The sequence below is a fragment of the Salmo salar genome, chromosome ssa01 (assembly GCF_905237065.1).
Source record: "Salmo salar chromosome ssa01, Ssal_v3.1, whole genome shotgun sequence".
In the NCBI taxonomy this organism is placed as follows: domain Eukaryota; kingdom Metazoa; phylum Chordata; class Actinopteri; order Salmoniformes; family Salmonidae; genus Salmo; species Salmo salar.
This window is the reverse complement of record NC_059442.1, coordinates 68,745,066-68,767,363: the sequence shown is the minus strand read 5'-3', so window position 1 is coordinate 68,767,363 and position 22,298 is coordinate 68,745,066. Positions and strand designations below refer to the sequence as shown.

The window sequence follows — 22,298 nt, the reverse complement described above, 5'->3', positions numbered from 1 at the left end:
GCAAGATCTTGAGAATCAGCTGTACATGTGATGGACGAGTGCACTGCACATGTAATGGAAGAATGCACTGTGCATGCAGAGGGTTGGAATTCCATTGATTTGGGGATAGTTTAACCAAAATATGCCACAAGACCTAGAATTGCCTTATGTGTATCCCACATTAAAGGTTCACTGTTATAAGCTAACTTTTTTGATGAATTTAAGCAAAATTACCAAAATTACCAGGCTTAACTTCCCATAGAAAATTTCCGGAACAATTCCGGAGATTTCCTGGAAAGTTTCCAAGCCTTTGCAACCCTACTTCTAGATATAGTCTGAAACCAGCCTCTCTAATTGTACCCAGTTACAATCTGATCACTCAGATCAGGTCCCACAAGGATTCCTTCCCTGTGGCTCAGTTGGTAGAGCATGGTGTGTGCAACGCCAGGGTTGTGGGTTCAATTCCCAAGAGTGTCTGCTAAATTACTAAAATGTAAATGTCATGACCAGAAGATTGACTAATAGAGTTCACCTTTTCCCCATAACATGTTACAGCTGATATAGCACTTGTCGTAGGCTACTAAGTATAAGAGATAACTATTTAAATCAATTATCTACAAACACAAATAATAGAATAAAAAAAACAAAGCTTAGCTAGTTAGCTGTCTAGCTAAATAAAGATATTTGGAAAAGTGGTCTTAATTCGCAGTAGTGTTTGCATCCATCGTTTGCAGCATCCATGCTTGCTTGCAGCATGCTCATGTTAGCTAAATCAAGGTTTTCAAGCAAGTAAACATCATGTTTTGTACTTTATCCACTAATAATCGGTGAGATTTAAAGATAAAACAACTCGTAAATAACATGTAACTTCAATCACATTTTCCCCTGTCTTTTGACTGCATGCCCCTCTCTCTCCGCGCCCTCAGAACATAGCAACCAGCATAGCAATGAAGGCTATAGATGTTTTTCTTTCATTACGTTACCTGGGCAGAATTTGACAAGTTCTAGCAACTGCACAGTAACGGACGCTAACAGCTAATCGAATTCCATTATGATGCAGGGGTGGACAGTATTTGGCATGACATGCCCCCCAACAAATGTCACTTAGGGCCCAGAAAAGGCTAGGTTCTGACTGCATGTATGGGTATGGATGTGGGTACAGTATTCACACACTTGACTTTTTCCACATTTTGTTGGCTAACTCAGTTGCCAGAGATGAAAGAAACCGCTCAGGGATTTCACCATGAGGCCAATAGTGACTTTGCTGTGATTGGAGAAAACTGAGGATGGATCAAACATTATAGTTACTCCACAATACTAACACAAATGACAGTGTGAAAAGAAGGGAGCCTGTACATAATAAAAAGGTAAAAAGGTAAAAGGCACTAAGGTAAAACTGAAAAAAATGTGGCAAAGAAATACATTTTATGCCCTGATTACAAAGCGTTATGTTTGGGACAAATCCAACACAGCACATCACTGAGTACCACTCTTCATATTTTTGAGCATGGTAGTGGCTCCATCATGTTATGAGTATGCTATCGGCAAGGACTAGGGAGTTTTTTAGGATAAAAATAAACAGAATAGAACTAAGCACAGGCAAAATCTTAGCGGAAACCCTGGTTCAGTCTGCTTTCCAACAGACACTGGGAGACAAATTCACCTTTCAGCAGGACAATAACCTAAAACACAAGGCCAATTATACACTGGATTTGCTTACCAAGACGACATTGAATGTTCCTTATTGGCCTAGTTACAGTTTTGATTTAAATCGTCTGGAAAATCAATGGCAAGACTTGAAAATGGCTGTCTAGCAATGATCAACAACCAACTTGACAGAGCTTGAATAATGTTTTGAAGAATAATTTGCTAATATAGTACAATCCAGGTGTGCAAAGCACTTAGAGACTTACCCAGAAAGACTCATAGCTATAATCACTAACAAATCTGATTTTAACATGTATTGACTCAGGGGTGTGATTACTTATTTAAATGAGATACACTATATATACAAAAGAACCCCTTCAAATTAGTGGATTTGGCTATTTCATCCACAACTGTTGCTGACAGGTGTATAAAATCGAGCACACAGCCATGCAATCTCCATAGATAAACATTGACAGTAGAGTGGCCTTACAGAAGAGCTCAGTGACTTTCAACGTGGCACCGTCTTAGGATGCCAACTTCCCAACAAGTCAGTTAATCAAATTTCTTCCCTGCTAGAGCTACCATGGTCAACAGTAAGTGCTGTTATTGTGGAGTGGAAACGTCTAGGAGCAACAACGGCTCAGCCGTGAAGTGGTAGGCCGAGTGCTGAAGCGCTTAGAATGTAAAAACCGTCTGTCCTCGGTTGCAACACTCACTACCGAGTTCCAAACTGCCTCTGAAAGCAACGTCAGCTGGAGTGATGTAAAGCTCGCCGCCATTGGACTCTGGAGCAGTGGAAATGCGTTCTGGTAGTCCAACGAACAAATCAGGGTTTGGCGGATGCCAGGAGAATGCTACCTGCCCGATTGCGTAGTGCCAACTGTAAAGTTAGGTGGAGGAGGAATAATGGTCTGGGGCTGTTTTTCATGTTTAGGCTAGGCCCCTTGGTTCCAGTGAAGGGAAATCTTAACGCTACAGCATACAGTGACATTCTAGAATATTCTATGCTTCCAACTTTGTGGCAACAGTTTGGGGAAGGCACTTTCCTTTTTCAGCATGACAATGCCGCTGTGCACAAAGCGAGGTCCATACAGAAATGTTTTGTCGAGATCGTTGTGGAAGAACTTGCACCTGCAAGTTCTGCACAGAGCCCTGACCTCAACCCCATCGAACACCTTTGGGATGAATTGGAACACTGACTGCGAGCCAGGCCTAATCGCCCAACATCAGTGCCCGATCTCACTAATGCTTTTGTTTCTGAATGGAAGCAAGTCCCCGCAGCAATGTTCCAACATCTAGTGGAAAGCCTTCCCAGAGGAGTGGAGGCTGTTAAAGCAGCAAACGGGGGACCAACTCCATATTAATGCCCATGATTTTGGAATGGGATATTCGACGAGCAGGTGTCCACATTCTTTTGGTCATGTAGTGTATTTATTTATTTCATTTTCAATACATTTGCAAAAATCTCTTAAATGGTTGAACATTTTTTATTTAATCCATTTTGAATTCAGGCTGTAACAAAATGTGGAATAAGTCAAGAATTTCTTTTTTTAATGCTAATTAGTTTTCCGCAACGGCTCTAGGGGGTGTAAGCTACAATGCGGCCTCTGTATGGAAACTGTAGCCACCCGCTCATTTGTAAATCCAACCCTAATCCTGGAGAGCTACCCTCCTGTAGATTTTCGCTCCAACCACAGTTGTTACTAACCTGATTCAGTTTATCAACCAGCTAATTATTAGAATCAGGCGCGCTAGATTAGGGTTGGAGCAAAAACCTACAGGACAGTAGTTCTCCAGGAACAGGGTTGGATAGTCCTGATTTAGATCAATTGTTATCAAAAAAGCTTTATCAAGTTTTTGTATGCATTATAATGTTCATGGCCCCCTCAACCAAGCTCTTGCCAAAAAGACTCTGTGGTTGGCTTCAACATACGTATTAAGCTTTACTCATCATCTCTGTTTTTCCTTACCTCCAGGTTCTGGCTTACGGACTGTCACCAGACTCCTGAGACGGTCAGTCTGGCCTCTCAGCTATACCGGGAGCTGATCTGTGTGCCATACCTGGCCAAGTTTGTGGTGTTTGCCAAGATGAACGATCCTGTGGAGTCACGCCTCCGCTGCTTCTGCATGACGGACGACAAAGTGGACAAGACTCTGGAACAACAGGAGAACTTTGAAGAGGTGGCCAGGAGCAAGGACATTGAGGTGGGTCTTATTTGCACCCACACACTCATGCGCACACATACACAGAATATGCTGACACAGGTAGACACAAGCACAGATACATGGTTTATATGAATTTACATGCTATTGTTGATAATGATTTTACAGGTCTTGGAGGGCAAGCCTATCCATGTGGATTGCTATGGCAACTTATCTCCTCTTACCAAGAGTGGGCAGCAGCTGATCTTTAACTTCTTCTCATTCAAAGAGAACCGGCTTCCTTTCAATGTGAAGGTAGTGTCACATTTTCATCCTCCTCTTATATGTAATAAGGTCACACTTTTCTATTATAGTGGTATGCGAGAGGATGATCGTCCTTCAAACTTGCTGACATGTTGTAAGCTTTAATTCTCATTTCCTTTTTTGGCACGTATGCCTTTTTTGAGCACCAAGAAAAGAATGTCATTATACTCTTATTTTATATCTTTTTTTATTGTACATGCTTTTTTTGCTCCTTAGGTCAGAGACATGGGCCAAGAACCATGCGGTCGACTCTCATTCTTGAAAGAGCCAAAAACCACTAAAGGTCTTCCACAGACTGCTATATGTAATTTGAATATCACACTGCCAACTCATAAGAAGGTAGGCTGGATATGTGAATGATGTTTCCTCTGGGCCATATCATGTCATCCTCATGTAAATTAATTGAAAGACAAAGTAAAGTAACAGCAGCAATTCCAGAGTGGAGAGGTTGTCCTCCATTTGGTTAGAATGCCTGCTGTTTGTGTCTTTTATCTGTATTTTTGCCAATGCCAATTATATGCCCCCACAAAACACACATTGTCATACACATTATATTACTAATTTACCTCGCTCAAAGTGTGGAAGAGTAATAGGGCTACGTTATGGTGGCATTTCTCTTTTTGTTTCTCTATGCAGTGTCCAAAAACTCTGAATTACGTTGCTGTTCTTTTTGCTGCTTTTCTGGGTCTTTGGTGGCCTGTGGACTAGTTAATTCCATGGCCTTTTCCATGCTAATATGGTTTGCTGCCCTCAGCTGCTTCATTCTCATTTCCTGATGTTTATTTCCACCCACACCTATTATAAACCACCCGCTGTCCATTGTGTCATCTTTCCCCTTGTCTGCAATGCATCTTGGGAACCACCAGGACATGATGGAGTCTGATCCTGATGATGAGGTAAATACATGATTGCTCATCGCATGGACTGCTTTGTTATTTTTTTGTTGCTTTATTATTGTGAACGCTAGCATCGATAATGTATATGAATGTGTGGTGATTATCGTTATTTGATTAATGATGTATACGAGGCTTTTGTAGCAGATAGTAGTCTTTGTCATTGGTGAGAAGTCAAGTGACTTTGTGTAATGCATGAATGACAGTTCAATTCAACTGGTTTTATTATTATTATTGTCCTCGTCCCAAGCAAAGAGGAGCAATTTGTGTACCACACCCTGGATTATTTTCCATATCGTTCTTTCCATATGTGTTCAGTAGGCTAGTAGAAAACACTATCCCGCTACACTATTTTAAGATATTGAATGATATAGATGTGCATTTGGGTGGCAGATAGAAGTGGATAAACTGCTCCATGGTGCATAGTACTCCAGCTTAGTTGTGGTTTCAGCCATCTTCTGTGCATGCTTTGGAAACATCTACAAGACCAATGAGTTATTTGTTGCATGAGGAAAACTCAATATAACCTAGTCAGCAGAAGATGACAAGAATGTTGAATGGTTTATAGCTACATCTCAGTGTTTTCCTTCATTTACATTAAGTCTCATGATCTCAAAAGAACATTCATCCTCCTCTTTAGATGATTTATTTTAAAGATCAGCTGCATTCTTAGTGTCAGCTTCTTGACATCTCAATGGACTCCTCCAAATCTTAGAATCACATATTGCATGTGTTTCTTCAAAATGAAATCGCGCCACCAAGGTCACACTCAATCTGTCCAATCGAAGGAAAGCATGGATCTCTTAGTCAATCACTTGCAGTGCCTACTACCTCAACAACATGGACTCCCACACTGCAAAATGCAACATTTTGATTTGATTTCAAAATCACAAAATGGGAGAAATTCTGGCCGTAATGTCAAAAAAGGGAATATACCCTTTTGGCTTTTAAATCCAATCTTTATTTTATGTTAAAAGATATTTTGTTGTTTTTGTTGTTGCAGACTGAAAAACCAGACCGACGTCATACCTTTGCCTCCTTAGCTTTGCGTAAGCGCTACAGCTATCTGACCGACCCTGCAGCGAGTGAGTTTAACATCTTTACTTTCATAAATCCTCAGTTCATACAAAATATCAATAACGTTATACAACTTCATATGCAGTGTACGATATTACCTTTATGATATATTCATATATCAATAGTGTAGAATTATGAGCACTTTCCATACTGTCATCATACACGTCATGATTCATATCCATCCCGGACAACACTTGCTTGGTGTCTTATACACTGAACAAAAATATAAACGCAACATGTAAAGTGTTGGTCCCATGTTTCATGAGCTGAAATTTTAAAAAAATCCCAGAAATGTTCCATACGCACAAAAGCTTATTTCTCTCAAATGTTGTGCACAAGTTTGTTTACATCCCTGTTAGTGAGCATTTCTCCTTTGCCAAGATAATCCATCCACCTGACAGGAGTGGCATATCAAGAAGCTGATTAAACGGCATAATCATTACACAGGTGCCCCTTGTGCTGGGGGCAATAAAAGGCCACTTTAAAATGTGCAGTTTTGTCACACAACACAATGCTACAGATGTCTCAAGTTTTGAGGGAGCGTGTAATTGGCATGCTGACTGCAGGAACATCCACCAGAGCTGTTGCCAGATAATTTAATGTTCATTTCTTTACCATAAGCTGCCTCCAACGTCGTTTTAGAGAATTTGGCAGTGCGTCCATCCGGCCTCACAACTGCAGACCACGTGTAACCACGCCAATACAGGACCGCCATGACTGGCTTTTCAATTAGTGTATTTTTGTATTTTTGTCTGTAATAAAGCCCTTTTGTGGTGAAAAATGAATTCTGATTGGCTGGGCCTGGCTCCCCAGTGGGTGGGCCTGGCTGCCAAGTATGTGGGCCTATGCCCTCCAAGGCCCACCCATGAATGAAACCCTGCCCGGTCATGTAAAATCCATAGATTAGGGCCTAATTAATTTATTTCAATTGACTGATTTTCTTATATAAACTGTAACTCAGTAAAATCTTTGAAATTGTTTCATGTTGCGTTTATATTTTTGTTCAGTATACTTTGCAGACCCTTTCCATTTTGTGAACTATATTTTCCTTGTTTTTGTCTCATCACATTTGTGTGAAAACTACTGGCATTGCAACATCCAAATGTCAAGTACAATTATTATCCTGTATCTTTTTCATTCTTTTGAAGAACACCTCGCTTTTATTGGCTTAGTGATTGTTCAGGGCATTCATTTCTTGTGAACCAATCAATAAGTGAACCCTTGAGACAATTATTGCACTAATAATATACTAAAAGGATTGTGGGGTCATTTTTGGCATTGAAAACATATGATCATGGTGTGCACCAAACATATAAAAGGCACTGCAGCAAAACGGCAAACAGACAAAGCACATCAATGGTCAATAGAATGGTTGTGTTGTTGTCTTGGTATGTTTCAAATTGTTTCTTTTTCACTGTTATGTCAAGCATTTTGTTGCCACGTATGCTTTATCATGTGTTATCTTGTATCTGTTCTATTTTATGACAGATCATTGACCTTAAACAATCACTTTTCATTACATCTTTGTTTAGATAGTAATTGACGTTTCATAAATGATATTATTCTTACTGCTTTGATTAATATTGTCCTTACTGACTCCAACTTTCTCTCTCTGGTTTCTCTGTTTTATTATTTCAATTATTTTCCGTTGAATTTATGTTAAATCTTTGGTTTGGTTATTCAAGAAACACCTGATCGGAGCTCGCCGAGAACACAGCCTACTGGCTACACTCACAAACCTGTCTTTTCAACGAGATCTTATCAGGCGTGGTCGGCTGTTCCTGTCTCCGTCCCTGGCCAAGCCAAGTCTGGATTCGGTTCCCACTCCAGTTCATCGTCCAACACGCCCACTGCCTCTCCACTGAAGTCCGTGTGGTCCATCACCTCAGCGTCCCCCATCAAGTCCAACATAGGCGGCTCACCGGCCCATTCCATCAAGTCAGTCAGCGACGTAGCTTCCCCCATCAGGTCGTACAGGACCATTTCATCCCCAATAAAGACTGTAGTTCAGCAGGCCCAGTACCCAGTTCAGGTTACCCCCAGTCTCCAGTCATCGCCAGTCAGAAGCGTTCCAGACCATGTTTCCATCAAGGGACTGGCAGCATTGTCTACTAGAACCTCTCCTATCACCACTGGTGGAGGGTGTCTGCTAGAAAGGTCATCAATCGCCATGACGCCACCTGCTTCCCCTAAATCCTCACTGAACATATACAGTTCAACTCTTCCATTCAAGGGTGTCATTGTGGGCACTGGCACCACAACATCGTCCTCTCCTATAAAAACTGTTCCTGGCCTCTCCTCTGTCCGGTCCAGTGCAGACCCCTCAAGCCCGTCAAGGAGTCTCTTTTCCTCCCTCTCATCACCAATTAAATCCAACACTCCTCCTAGTGCTGCAGCTCTGATCAATGGAACAGTATCCCCTACAAAGTACCGCTCCTCCTCCCCCACGTCCCTACTCTCCAGCAGCTTACAGGGGAGGATACAGGCAACCACCAATGCAGCAACAACAAGCGTAAATGCAGCCTTTGACGAGGTTGAAAAAACTTTCAATTCCTGCTCTGCCTCTGGATATGGCACTCTCAAGTCCATGTCCTCCTCAGCGTCATCCTCTTACCAGTCCATAAGATCCTCAGCCTCTAGTTCCCTATATGCCTCTTTAAGGTCCCCACTTAACCCACCAAACACAATGACTGTCCCAGTGTATTCAATTATAAATGTTTTGCCAGAACCCCAATTTAAAAAGCTCCCTGAGGTGTCAAAGTCAGCTGCTGCCCTCTTGTCCCCTCGAAAAACTATGCCTGCTGAGACAAACTCTCAAGCCCAGTCTTCCTTTGCCAGAACTCTGTCACCTGTCAAATCCCCCTTATTCATGTCCCCGGCTGCCCTAAAATCCACCACCTCATCCCCGCTGTCCTCCAGCCAAGAGATACTGAAGGACGTGGCAGAAATGAAAGAGGACTTGATACGAATGTCTAACATCTTGCAAACAGAACCAAGTTCAGCCTCCAAAGGCTTCCAGTCTGACTTCCCCAAAGAGGCTAGAATGGAGGACGAGGAGCCTTACAGAATTGTAGAGAAAGTGAAACAGGACCTGGTCAAAGTTAGTGAGATACTAACCAAGGATACGGTCAAGGATAACAACACAGCTTTTAAAACAAATACAACAGATGAGGCACAGTTCTCTAAACAAGTGCCAGTGGATCCTCAGCAAAGCAACTGGAGTTATCCACCAAGATATGAGACAGTGGTCCCTCAAATCAAAACTAAGACTATACCAGACAGAGATTTCAATCTATCGAAGGTAGTAGACTACTTGACAAATGACATTGGCAGTAGCTCTATCTCAAAAATTGCAGATGTAAAGCATAGATCTGATGAGGTTAGAAGAGAAGGAGAGGAGAAACAGAAACGTATGCTTAAACCTGAGCACAAGCTGAAAATGCCACCCGCAAACATGCGGTCCTCTGCCTCAGAAAAGGAGCTCTGTAAACTAGCAGATGTGCTATTTGGGCCTGACGCCATGTTAGAATCTCCAGATGACATCTCACATGACCAGGACAAGAGTCCCCTCTCAGACAGTGGCTTTGAGACAAGGAGTGAAAGGACACCATCTGCCCCACCGAGTGCAGAAGGCATGGGACCCAAGACGCTTTTCCAGGATATTCCACCAGTAATCACGGAGACAAGGACTGAGGTTGTTCATGTTATTAGGAGCTATGAGTCTCCTGAAGATAACAAGCAACCAATGATGGAGGATACAAGGGCTGTTAGATACATTGATGCTGAACCCAAAGGGCTGAATGCATCCAATGTGGACCAAACTAAATCATTTCAGATGAAAATCAGCCCGGACGATGACTCGATGGGCAAGGGCATGCGAGTTAAGGAAGAGACCCACATCACGACTACCACCCGAATGGTGTACCACAAACCCCAGAGTAAAGAGAATACATCAGAGAGAATTGAAGAATCAATGTCTGTGCATGATATCATGAAAGCTTTCCAGTCCGGCAGGGATCCCTCCAGAGAACTTGCTGGACTGTTTGAGCACAAGGCCGGCAATGATGACGCATCACAGAGAGTTCTTGAAGATATCAGCTCAAAGCCCAAAGTTGAAAGAATAATTGAGGTTCACATTGAAAAGGGCAACAAAACTGAACCAACTGAGGTCATCATCCGGGAGACAAAAAATCGCCCAGAGAAGGAGATGTACTTCTACCAAGGGAACAGTGGAATGTCACGACAGGGAGAGGAGGAGCCTGAAGAATCGCTCCCCTGTTACCTAGAGTCTTCCAGAGTAAACACGCCCATGACACAGGAAGATGACAGTCGTCTAAGCTCTGAACAGCTCATGGCAGACGACTCGTACAAAACCCTGAAGCTACTCAGCCAGCACTCTGTGGAATATAATGATGATGAATCATCAGAACTCAGAGGAGAGTCTTACAACTTCGCAGACAAAATGCTTCTCTCTGAGAAACCAGACTCGTCTCACTCAGACACTGAGGAGTATTTAAGGGACAGGTCTCGTTTTCAATCCCCAGAAAGGAGTCGTTATAGTCAGGGAAGGTCTAGTGGATCAAGGCAAGAATATATTTTGAAGTCATCAAACACAGACAAATCAGGTCAAATTGCCAATGTAGACGATAACTTTGACAAACTAACACTGTTGCAGTATTCCTCAGAACCTGGTAGCCCAAAGCACTCTGTTTGGATGCGTGTCACTGATGACAGACAGAGCAAGAATAGAGAAAAGCTGATATATGAAGACAGAGTAGACAGAACTGTTAAGGAAGCAGAGGAAAAGCTTAGCGAAGTCTCTCAGTTTTTTCGTGATAAGACAGAGAAACTGAACGATGAGCTTTCTTCCCCTGAGAAGAAGTCCCGAAGGTCCGACTTTAGGGAAACACGATCAGGGCCTAGCTCTACGCACAGCAGTCCTGAAAGATCAGCATACAGGAATGGGGGCAGTGGTGAAGAATGTAGAGACCGTTTCAAAGACAGGTTTGGCTCCAATGATAGAAAATGTGCTAGTTTACCAAGCAGCCCAGAGAGGAGAGTGCTGCTACAATATAAGGATGACAATAGAAAACCAGGGGATGGCATCTCACAGGGCAATGTGGGTGATGCCTCTAAACCTTTTCAAATGTCATCCTCCAAAGTCAGCGCTGTTAGGCTACATTTTGAACAAGAGGCTCAAAAGCAAGATACGGGTCCACAATGGGGACACACGTCAAATCCCCCAGTAAGAAAACTCCTGGAAAGTAAGCTGCCTGTGTATCAGGTTTTTGCAGGCTCAAATATCCCCAAATCACCAGACAGTCCAGGATGTACAAGGAAGGTTCTAGAAAGTGAGGTAAGAGGATCTGGTGGACCAAGCCCCAGTGCTAATAGGTATATTTACTCATCTCCTAAACACGGCACAAACGGAAATGAACAGGAAGAAAAAAAGTCCTTCAAAACTTGGGAATGTCATGGAAATGGAAACTATCAACCCCAAGTGTCAAAACTAGCCCACACTTTAGTTCAAGATGCGCATGGCAATGACCACAATTCACAAAGAGAACAGCAGGGTTTTAGAGATGGAATAGCCAGAAAAGAAGAGACAACCAAGAAAATAATTTACACAGAGCTTGTGGTCCGAGAAAACCCAAATAGTAGTGATGTACGTACCGGTAGTCTAAAAAAAAACTCGGAATCGCAAATTCCTGTTAGAATGCCATCTAGTTTCTCAGAAAATCATCAATCCACTTCATTAAAATTTGATACCTCTGTTAAACTGTGTGAAAGGCCAGGGTTACAAATACCTACTTTAGCTAGAAATAGGTTACACAGCGGCTCTGAATCCAGCAAATCTACAAAAGGCTCATCAGTAGAAAAATCATCTGATTCTTTTGATAGTAGTCAGTCAACTGTAGTGTGTAATGGTATAGATAGCGATCAAGTAGAGTACTTGGAAAACATAACCCCTGTAGTTGTTACTGAGAGTTTCAAAGACATCAAACCTTTGCCAGTTTATGTTAGCATCCAAGTGGGCAAGAAATACGAAAAAGAAACAGCTGAGCAGCTGGGAACATACAAAAAGATAGTGAGTCACGAGAGCCGAACAGTGCATGAGACACGGGGAGCGCTTTACACCATTAAACAAAAACAGCCCCCATCTCCTCAAGGCAGCCCAGAGGATGACACTCTTGAGCAAGTTACTTTCATGGACAGCTCTGGCAAAAGTCCTGTTACTCCTGAGACACCAAGTTCTGAGGAGATGAGCCTTGCCTCCAGAACACCAGATTCTGTGATTGGATACATGCCCGGCATGCCCATTCCAATAGCAGAGGAGTCTGAGGAAGACGAAGGAAAGACCTTCATCTACAAGGAGTCTCTGCCAAAGAAACCCAAGCCTGCCTCATCAGAACCCTCCAACCGAAATCAGGAAACACTGAAACGACCGAAAGAGAAAAGAGTCGCTTACATTGAGTTTCCCCCACCTCCGCCTTTAGAGGCAGAGCATTCTGACCCTGATAAGAGGGGGTCTTGTGCCTCCTCAGAGGCTGAGACAGAGATGATGGAGGTGAACCTCCAAGAGGAGCATGATAGGCACCTCCTTGCAGAGCCCATCATCAGGGTTCAACCTCCTTCTCCAGTTCCACCTGGAGCAGACGACAGCGACTCTAGCGATGATGAGTCTGTCTTCCATCCCATTCCCAACAAAAAGTACACCTTCAAGATGAAGGAGAAGGAGGAAGGAGAGAAGCGTCTAAAACCCCAAAAGCCTGAGAGGAACGGAAACAACAAGGAGTCAGGCACAAATGGCGTTGAAAAAGAAGAGGATGTAGACTTAGAGAAAAATGGCAATGACCAGTCAATCACAGACTGCTCCATAGCCACAACTGCTGAGTTCTCTCATGACACAGATGCCACTGAAATAGACTCTCTCGATGGCTATGACCTTCAAGATGAGGATGATGGATTGAGTGAACAGGACCCTAAAACATCAAGCCTGTCCAATGACGGCAAGACATGTGATCGTTCCTTTAGTCAATCAAAGCTTGAAGTCATAGAGGAGGAGAAAACACCAAGTGAGGATGGAGGGGATAATGGGAAAGCAAACTCAGACCAAAACACCGGAGATGAAAAAGACTACACTCTTGAGGGAAGACATCCAGATAGACAGGGCGATAGACAAGACTTTGCAGATAACTATTTTCGCTGTCAACTCGAAGAGGAATTAAACTCTACCTTCAAAACAGTCGCCACGAAAGGCTTAGACTTTGACCCTTGGTCAAGCAAAGGGGGAGAAGGAGAAGGAGTTTTTGATGCCAAAGCGAGAGAAGAAGATCCCAAGCCTTTCGGTTTGTCTGTGGAGGACAAATCACAAGCCACCACTCCAGACACTACCCCTGCTAGAACCCCGACTGACGAAAGCACACCGACTAGCGAGCCTAACCCTTTCCCCTTCCATGAGGGGAAGATGTTTGAGATGACGCGCAGTGGTGCAATTGACATGAGCAAGCGGGACTTTGTTGAAGAGAGGCTTCAATTTTTCCAGATTGGTGAGCATTCCTCTGATGGGAAATCAGGGGACAAGGGGAGAGGGGGCAAGAGTCCGGGGGTAGTTACCTCTCAGTCAAAAACAGGGGAGAGGGGTGAAGGGGTGAAGTTAGAGACTACCACAGACAGCAGCACATCAGCAAAGTGCAGCCCTGCACAGACTGGCACTGACACTGGCTGTACCGATGCGCCTTCTGGTGACACAGTAGCCGAGACCACATCCTCATTCACGATCACGGCCTCTAAAGTTGACCCCAAATTACGCACCCCCATTAAGATGGGAATAGCCATTACAGTGAAAAAAGACTCGGGGGATCACACAGATTATAAGGCAGAGATGTCAGAAAGTCAGCTGTCAGAGTACATTAGCTTGGAAAACCAGTCAGTGGGGAGTCAGTTTAGCAGATACAGAGACCCAAAGCTGTCAGAAAGAAGAGATTACCCTGCAGAGAACTGTAATAACAACAATAACCTTGAGTCCTCTAGCGTCCAGGCTAACTATATACAGTGTGGCAGTGTGGTGTTTAATTTGCAGTCGTCTTCTGAACCCACCCTTCAGAAAGCCAGTAGGATTGAAGCTTTGTTCTGTAGAGACTCTCTAGAGAGAGTAGAAGAAAACAGTGTTCAGGTTGAACAAAGACAAAGTGAAGCCATCAAGGAAGCTGAGGCGAAGCAGCAAAAATCTAGGCTGCCTGTCAAAGCGCCAGGGTGGTCTTTTCATACACAAGGCACAGCAATAGGGAAGCAAAAACCCAAACAGGTTGTCAAGGCTGAGGTGAGGAGAAGAGCAGAGCCTGTCATTGCCAAAGTAGAGCCCAGGTCTAGAATCCCAATCAAAGATATTAAAAAGAGCAGCACACCCAGCTCCCCAATATCAGTGCAGGTAACAACTCAGTCTAGCAGGGAAAGAGTAGCTATACAGTTTCCCTCCAGGTTGCCCATTAAAGACAGGTCTCAGGTTAGCTCGTCAAGTGAGACGAGTAGGGAGAACGCCAGCGAGGTTTGTAAACGCACCATCGAGTACTTTAAGGGCATTAGCGGGGAGACGCTAAAGCTGGCCAACCGCCTATCAGACGAAGAGAAAAAGACACAGGGAGAACAGTCCGAGGAAGACAGCACCTCCAGGAGCACCTCTCTGTCGGACCCCTCTCAGCCCTCCCGCTCGTCGAGGTCTGGTAGAGGCTCGAGAGCTGAGGCCGGGGCCTTGTCCGTAAGGGCAAAGGTCGACAGGGCCTCCGGCAGTGAGAGGAGCAGGAGGAGTAGGCGGACTGGTGGGAAGGAGGGCAGTCAGGTTGCGGGGCCTCGGGCGCCCCCCGTCGCGGAGATCAAGCCTAGTTTGTAAAACTTTCACACTTGTTAAAACCTTAGTTGCATGAAGTCGTTGTGATTGATTGCCTGTGGCGTGTTTATTCTCTTCAAACAGTAGCTGTCATTCTGTCATTGTCATCTATGTACTGTGTACTGTACTTGTCCTTGTCAGACTCTCCTCCTCCCCTCAACCCCTTAGTTGTCAGATACCTCAGCATGCCAGAGTAGTGACTGGTGCACTGGCACAGCCAGTCTCCTGTTGACAGCTACTGAGTCTGTCTATCTGTCTGTCTGTGCAGGGTGGCTACTGAAAACACCAGTTCTAGTTTATTCTATTTCATGGTCAAGTTGTGTCTCTGAGCTAATTAGCCTTAGCAAAAACAGAAAGGTTGTCCGCATGTGTACTGTGTAGTCCCATTTAAGAACTATGAATCCACCCTAGAGTTCCTACGAGTACATGACTCTTTTGACCCATTTTTACTTTATTTTGTTTGTATGGTTCTTATGATAGTTACTGCCTGCTTAGAGGATACATATTCACAAACATTCACAGAGCACCTGTGTCCAAATAACACACTGTAGTTTGTCATATAGTGTCTATTCTGCCTTTTCTTGCCATTCAGGAAACTAAATCTGAAGTGCTGTCAGCCTAAACAAGCCATTGAATAATAAAATGCACATTTACAGTAAACCTGTTGATTCAATATTTATATATCAAACACAGAGGAGAGGCTGCAAAACACAGTCTGTTTTTATATCATTTGGAAAATACCACACTTGGCCAGAAAAGGAAAGAGTCCTCTGTACTCCTATTTCAGTTAATAGAAAAGGTACTGAACAGTGTTGATTATTTAGATTATCTCTGCCCTTTAGGTCCTCAGAGTCCCTGTGAGCGAACAGACCTGCGGATGGCCATTGTGGCCGACCACCTGGGACTTAGCTGGACTGGTAAGGAAATAGTGCTCCCTGGTCTCAGTACCATCTGTCATCATGGCTCTCTATTCTTCTGCTTTCCCCTCTCAAGAAAACAACATAGATATTATTGTGAGGAAACAGTGCCCTCTACAGAGTGATGCTCTTCTTACACTGCAGCTCTACATACTCATGCATGTACAGAAATGGATGCCTTGAACTGATGCAGTGTTAATTTTGTCAACAAAAATAGTGACCTAAAATATTTGTAAAACACTTTTTTCTGTGGTATTTGATGAGACTATAATAGACTAAATAGACCCACAAAAAACTATAACTAAATGATGGTCTGAGAGTCTTTAGGTGCCTTTTGGCAAACTTCAAGCTGACTGTCATGTGCCTTTTACTGAGGAGTGGCTTCCGTCTGGCCACTCTACCATAAAGGCCTGATTGGTGGAGTGCTGCAGAGATGGTTGTCCTTCTGGAAGATTCTCCCATCTTCACAGAGGAACTTTAAAGCTCTGTCAGAGTGACCATTGGTTTCTTGGTCACCTCCCTGACCAAGGCCCTTCTCTCCCGATTGCTCAGTTTGGCCGGGTAGTCAGCTCTAGGACGAGTCTTGGTGGTTCCAAACTTCTTCCATTTAACAATGATGGTGGCCACTGTGTTCTTGGGGACTTTCAATGCTGCAGAAATGTTACCCTTCCCCAGATCTGTGCCTTGACACAATCCTGTCTCAGCGCTCCACGGACAATTCCTTCGACTTCATGGCTTGGTTTTTGCTCTGACATGCACTGTCAACTGTGGGACCTTATATAGACAGGTGTGTACCTTTCCAAATCATGTCCAATCAATTGAATTTACCACAGGTGGACTCCAATCAAGTTGTAGATACATCTCTAGGATGATCAATGGAAACAGGATGCACCTGTGCTCAATTTTGAGTCTCATAGCAAAGGGTCTGAATACTTATGTAAATAAGTATTTCTGTTTATAATGTTTTTGCTTTGTCATTATGGGGTATTGTGTTTAGATTTCTGTGAATTAAAAAAAAATGTCATCCATTTTAGTATAAAGCTGTATGGTAAGAAAATGTGGAAAAAGTCAAGGGGTCTGAATACTTTCCGAAGGCACTGTATATATATCCATTGATTCTTGAAGAATATAACTTATAAATGCCTCATGAGCTTAGTTCAACTGTCACACTACATGAAAATATAAGCTTTTTTTTCTCCAATGTTTGTAAACATTGTAAATGTAGCCTAATAACATGGTTAAAACAATATTTTTGATATCATGGATGGTCAGTCCTTGCATGCATAGCTCTGTCTATTAATCTGAGGGTGGTTACATTTCTCCAGGCCCATCCCTCAGCTTTTTACCAAAACACAGGCGGGGCGACCGTTTTGTTATTGTTTCATTTGTGGATTTGCCTTTTAAACAATTGCATATTATCAAGATATCAAAGTGTCACCAACCAAAAGGTAAACAATAGGCCTATTGCAAATGCAGCATATGGCATTCATTTTTCACATGTAAATAGCACTTTTCAGTAGTGCTCAAAGCATGCCATTCCATGAGCGCAGCATTTATTTTTCAACTCAAATCAATGAGCCCAATCAGTCCTCCATGACAACAAAATCATAAACAGAGTAGGGCTGGCTAAAAAGTCCTTAGTTTTGGGGTTATTTGGCTAATCTCTACTTCCATATTTCAAAGTCCTATTCTTGAAGATCAAAGGGTATAACATTTATTGGAATGACTGGAATTCTGATAGACTTTGGTTTTTAATGTAAAGATATAATTTAATCGTATTATTATATGTAGTAGAAAGCGATGGGTTAGAAGAAGCCTACATATCCAACCCATAAAGTACAATTTAACATCCATATATGGCAGCTATGTCAATTTTAACACTGTTTAATCCTACAATAGATGGGGTTCAATTGGTAACATACATTTGTGTCTTCTTCTAATGCCTTTTAAGGGGAAAATAATCTAAAAGTAACTGAATATAATCAGATTACGTTACTGAGTTTGGGTAATCCAAAAGTTACCCAAACTTTGGACAGGTAACTAGTAACTGTAACAGATTACATTTAGAAAGTAAGCTACCCAACCCTGCGTTTGGTATGGTTACATAAGACAGATGGTTACTTTTGGGTGGTTGGTCAGGGTGGGTGGGCGTATAACGCAAACGTCTAGTAACCCAGAGGTTGTGAGTTTGAATCTCATCAGGGACAATTTTAGCTAATTAGCAACTTTTCTATGACTTACAACTTTTTATCTACTTTGCAACTACTTAGCATGTTAGCAAACCCTTCCACTAACCCTTTAACCAAACTCCTAAACTTAACCTTAACCATAACCCCTAGCCTAGCTAACATTAGCCACCTAGCTAGACTTTGTAAAATACCATACGTTTAGCAAATTCGTAACATGGTACGTTTTGCAAATTAGTAAAATATTGCACGTCTTGTAAATTCGTAACATATAATACAAATTGTAATTTGTAACATGTCATGAACTTGGTGATGTACATCCACAAATTAATACATCCCATACGAAATGTAACATATCGTACTAAATGGAGTGTTCCGGATTTACGTACAGAATAATACGAGATGCTCTGAGACCAGTTTGGCCTTCTAGTTAGCTACCCTTTGCCTCGTTAAGAAACACAAGCTGCTTTCCCGAAATTAAAAACAATAGCAGCATTGAGTTGTTTATAAAAAGTAGGCTGTCTTTGAATTTGTAGTCTCGCTCAATCCTCCCAATGGGGTGGCAGGTAGCCTAGTGGTTTGAGCGTTGGGCCAGTAACCGAAAGAATCCCCGAACTGACAAGGTAACAATCTGTCGTTCTGCCCCTGAACAAGGCAGTTAACCCACTGGTCCCTGGTAGGCTGTCATTGTAAATAAGAATTTGTTCTTAACTGACTTGCCTAGTTAAATAAAGGTTACATTTTTAAAAATCCCACTGTCCCCACTGCATTTCATAGCCAGGATCTGTAGCCAAGTTTCCCTCTTTTCCTTAGTGAAAACGGCTTGATTCAAGCCATTACCTCTCAAAAGATAAGGCCCATAATACTGGCGCTAAATTCCTTTCTTTCTATTGTGCATTGGCGGGCAGCATTTTACATTCATAAAGCATATCGCAGGCTGTTCTAAAACTAGGTTACTTGCAGATCGGACCGTTTAACATTTGTTTAGGCTACACCTTGTTCAGTCATGTTACCTCATTAAAAATCTGCCGCGTGTTCAGCAGGACACAACATTTTCAAAAGTTCAGATAGAAATATTCTATGTAGAACAAACATGCCTCTGACATGTTGAAAAAGGAATAATGTCGGCTCTATTCATGGAATTTCTAACTGCAACGTTCGAGAACATTTTGCAACTTAACGTGGCCCTGGTAACATTACCAGTAGCCTATATGCAAAGTAACATTTGGTAAATCTCATCAGGGACAAGGGAAAGGAAAAGGGACATCAAACTATTTATTGACAAAATTCCTCTTGCCACTACGCTACATCTGACTGGGTGAATAACTTCATTTTGAGTTAATGTGGACCTAGTGACTCAGACTTGAGCACTTGGACCAGGAATCGAGCACTGGGACTTGGGACTTGATTCAGACTCGGCTACATCACTGTGCGAAACCATCATTAGCTCCCATTCAAAGTCAGTTGCCCTCGTTCGACTTTTGGACATCAATGTGGCTGCGACGTCTGTGGAACGTTGATAACAATGGCAATGATGCAACCGAGTAACAGAGGTGCAACCCATACAGTGGCTTGCGAAGGTATTCACCCCCTTGGCATTTTTCCTATTTTGTTGCCTTACAACCTGGAATTAAGAGATTTTTGGGGGGGTTGTATCATTTGATTTACGCAACATGCCTACCACTTTGAAGATAAAATATTTTTATTGTGAAACAAACAATAAATAAGACAATAAAAACTGAAAACTTGAGCGTGCATAACTATTCACCCCCCCAAAGTCAATACTTTGTAGAGCCACCTTTTGCAGCAATTACAGCTGCAAGTCTTTTGGGGTATGTCTCTATAAGCTTGGCACATCTAGCTACTGGGATTTTTGCCCATTCTTCAAGGCAAAACTGCTCCAGCTCCTTCAAATTGGATGGGTTCCGCTGGTGTACAGCAATCTTTAAGTCATATCACAGATTCTCAAGTGGATTGATGTCTGGGCTTTGACTAAGCCATTCCAAGACATTTACATTTTTCCACTTAAACCACTCGAGTGTTGCTTTAGCAGTATGCTTAGGGTCATTGTCCTGCTGGAAGGTGAACCTCCGTCCCAGTCTCAAATCTCTGGAAGACTGAAACAGGTTTCCCTCAAGAATTTCCCTATATTTAGCGCCATCCATCATTCCTTCAATTCTGACCAGTTTTCCAGTCCCTGCCGATGAAAAACATCCCCACAGCGTGATGCTGCCACCACCATGCTTCACTGTGGAGATGGTATTCTCGAGGTGATGAGAGGTGTTGGGTTTGCGCCAGACATAGCATTTTCCTTGATGACCAAAAAGCTACATTTTAGTCTCATCTGACCAGAGTACCTTCTTCCATATGTTTGGGGAGTCTCCCACATGCCCTTTGGTGAACACCAAACGTGTTTGCTTATTTTTTTCTTTAAGCAATGGCTTTTTTTTCTGGCCACTCTTCCGTAACGCCCAGCTCTGTGGCGTGTACGGCTTAATGTGGTCCCGTGGACAGATACTCCGATCTCCGCTGTGGAGCTTTGCAGCTCCTTCAGGGTTATCTTTGGTCTCTTTGTTGCTTCTCTGATTAATGCCCTCCTTGCCTGGTCCATGAGTTTTGGTGGGCGGCCCTCTCTTGGCAGGTTTGTTGTGGTGCAATATTCTTTCCATTTTTTAATAATGGATTTAATGGTGCTCCGTGGGATGTTCAAAGTTTGGGATATTTTTTATAACCCAACCCTGATCTGTACTTCTCCACAACTTTGTCCCTGACCTGTTTGGAGAGCTCCTTGGTCTTCATGGTGCCGTTTGCTTGGTGGTGCCCCTTGCTTAGTGGTGTTGCAGACTCTCGGGCCGTTCAGAACAGGTGTATATATACTGAGATCATATGACAGATCATGTGACACTTAGATTGCACACAGGTGGACTTTATTTAACTAGATATGTGACTTCTGAAGGTAATTGGTTGCACCAGATTTTATTTAGGGGCTTCGTAGCAAAGGGGGTGAATACATATGCACGCACCACTTTTCCGTTTTAATTTTATTTTTTTAAACAAGTAATTTTTTTCACTTCAACAATTTGTACAATTTTTTTGTATGTCCATTACATGAAATTCAAATAAAAATCCAATGAAATATCAGGTTGTAATGCTTCGCCAAAACTTTGCGGCACCATCTCTTTCTCTCCCTCTCTGCATTTGTATGTGTGTGTTTGTTTTGTATGTGATTTGCAATATCTATGTAGGCTGAATTAGGAATTTATATGGCCAGATCATTCTTATATGTTGTTATATGTGTTTGTCATATGTATACTCAAGTCTATGTTTGTGCACATGTCAGTGACTTATGTTTACTATAGGTTAATGATGCAATACAAATGTGATGTGACTAAAATTAAAGGGCATTTAGATTACTAAAATGGCCTACTTCTCCCAAAATATATTTTTTAATAATTAATATTTTTCTTAATTTCATAATTCATAAACATTATTTTTTTAAACGCAGAAGTCCTGTTTCTATGTCAAACTTTTTTTTAAATATCTATTTCAGTCTGTGATGTATATAAAGTGTAATATTGGGATGCAAACTCAAAATGTAATACATTCCAACTCTATATCAGACATGGTACAGGTGTCTTCTTTTTTTTAAGCCCATAACCATGTGTGTGAGGTGTATACTTTTGTTTCAAAGTAGATTTGTTTAAGACTACCAAGAAACACTCTGTGTTACCCTGATTTAGCCCACTGCAGTAAAAGTGTAATGATATTTGAGTCAAAATGACTAAGACTAGACTAAATCCTAAAACTGAACTGTTGTGATGTAATGTATTTTTGGATGCGTTTGCAGAGCTGGCTCGGGAAATGAACTTTTCTGTCGACGAGATCAACCACATCCGAGTGGAGAACCCCAACTCCTTGACAGCGCAGAGCTTCATGCTGCTAAAGAAATGGGTCAGCCGGGACGGTAAAAACGCAACGAGTGAGTGGCTCTCCTTCTCTCAAAAGTATTTCTACTCCCTATGGCTTTTTCTTCTATCACGTCTCACTCTATTAGACTTGTATGATTATGTACTACAGAGTACCTCGCTACTGTACTTTTCCAAGTCCATAAAAAAGGCCTCACTACCTCTCTCATCCCTCTTGCCTTCTGAACTCCCTGTCTCTCCCTCTCTTCGTGTCTGTGAATATTTCATACTGAATGACATTGAAAGGACTCATGTAGAAGCAGAATGGCTTCTATGTTTGT

General features: G+C 42.5%; 1 protein-coding gene across 50 annotated transcripts in view; it reads left to right on the top strand.

The window, feature by feature from the left end:
• LOC106607745 (ankyrin-3) overlaps positions 1-22,298 on the top strand; it is a 148,641-nt gene that overhangs the window by 117,128 nt on the left and 9,215 nt on the right. For 37 of the 50 annotated variants that reach the window (XM_045721591.1, XM_045721590.1, XM_045721525.1 and 34 more), the window contains 8 exons: positions 3,603-3,831; positions 3,958-4,083; positions 4,309-4,431; positions 4,959-4,988; positions 5,989-6,070; positions 7,748-14,944; positions 15,792-15,866; positions 21,900-22,031. In XM_045721591.1, the coding sequence (XP_045577547.1) occupies positions 3,603-3,831; positions 3,958-4,083; positions 4,309-4,431; positions 4,959-4,988; positions 5,989-6,070; positions 7,748-14,944; positions 15,792-15,866; positions 21,900-22,031 (7,994 nt within the window). The remainder of the gene's footprint in view (positions 1-3,602; positions 3,832-3,957; positions 4,084-4,308; positions 4,432-4,958; positions 4,989-5,988; positions 6,071-7,747; positions 14,945-15,791; positions 15,867-21,899; positions 22,032-22,298) is intronic. The other 13 variants (XM_045721624.1, XM_045721601.1, XM_045721618.1 and 10 more) reach the window with 3 other exon arrangements.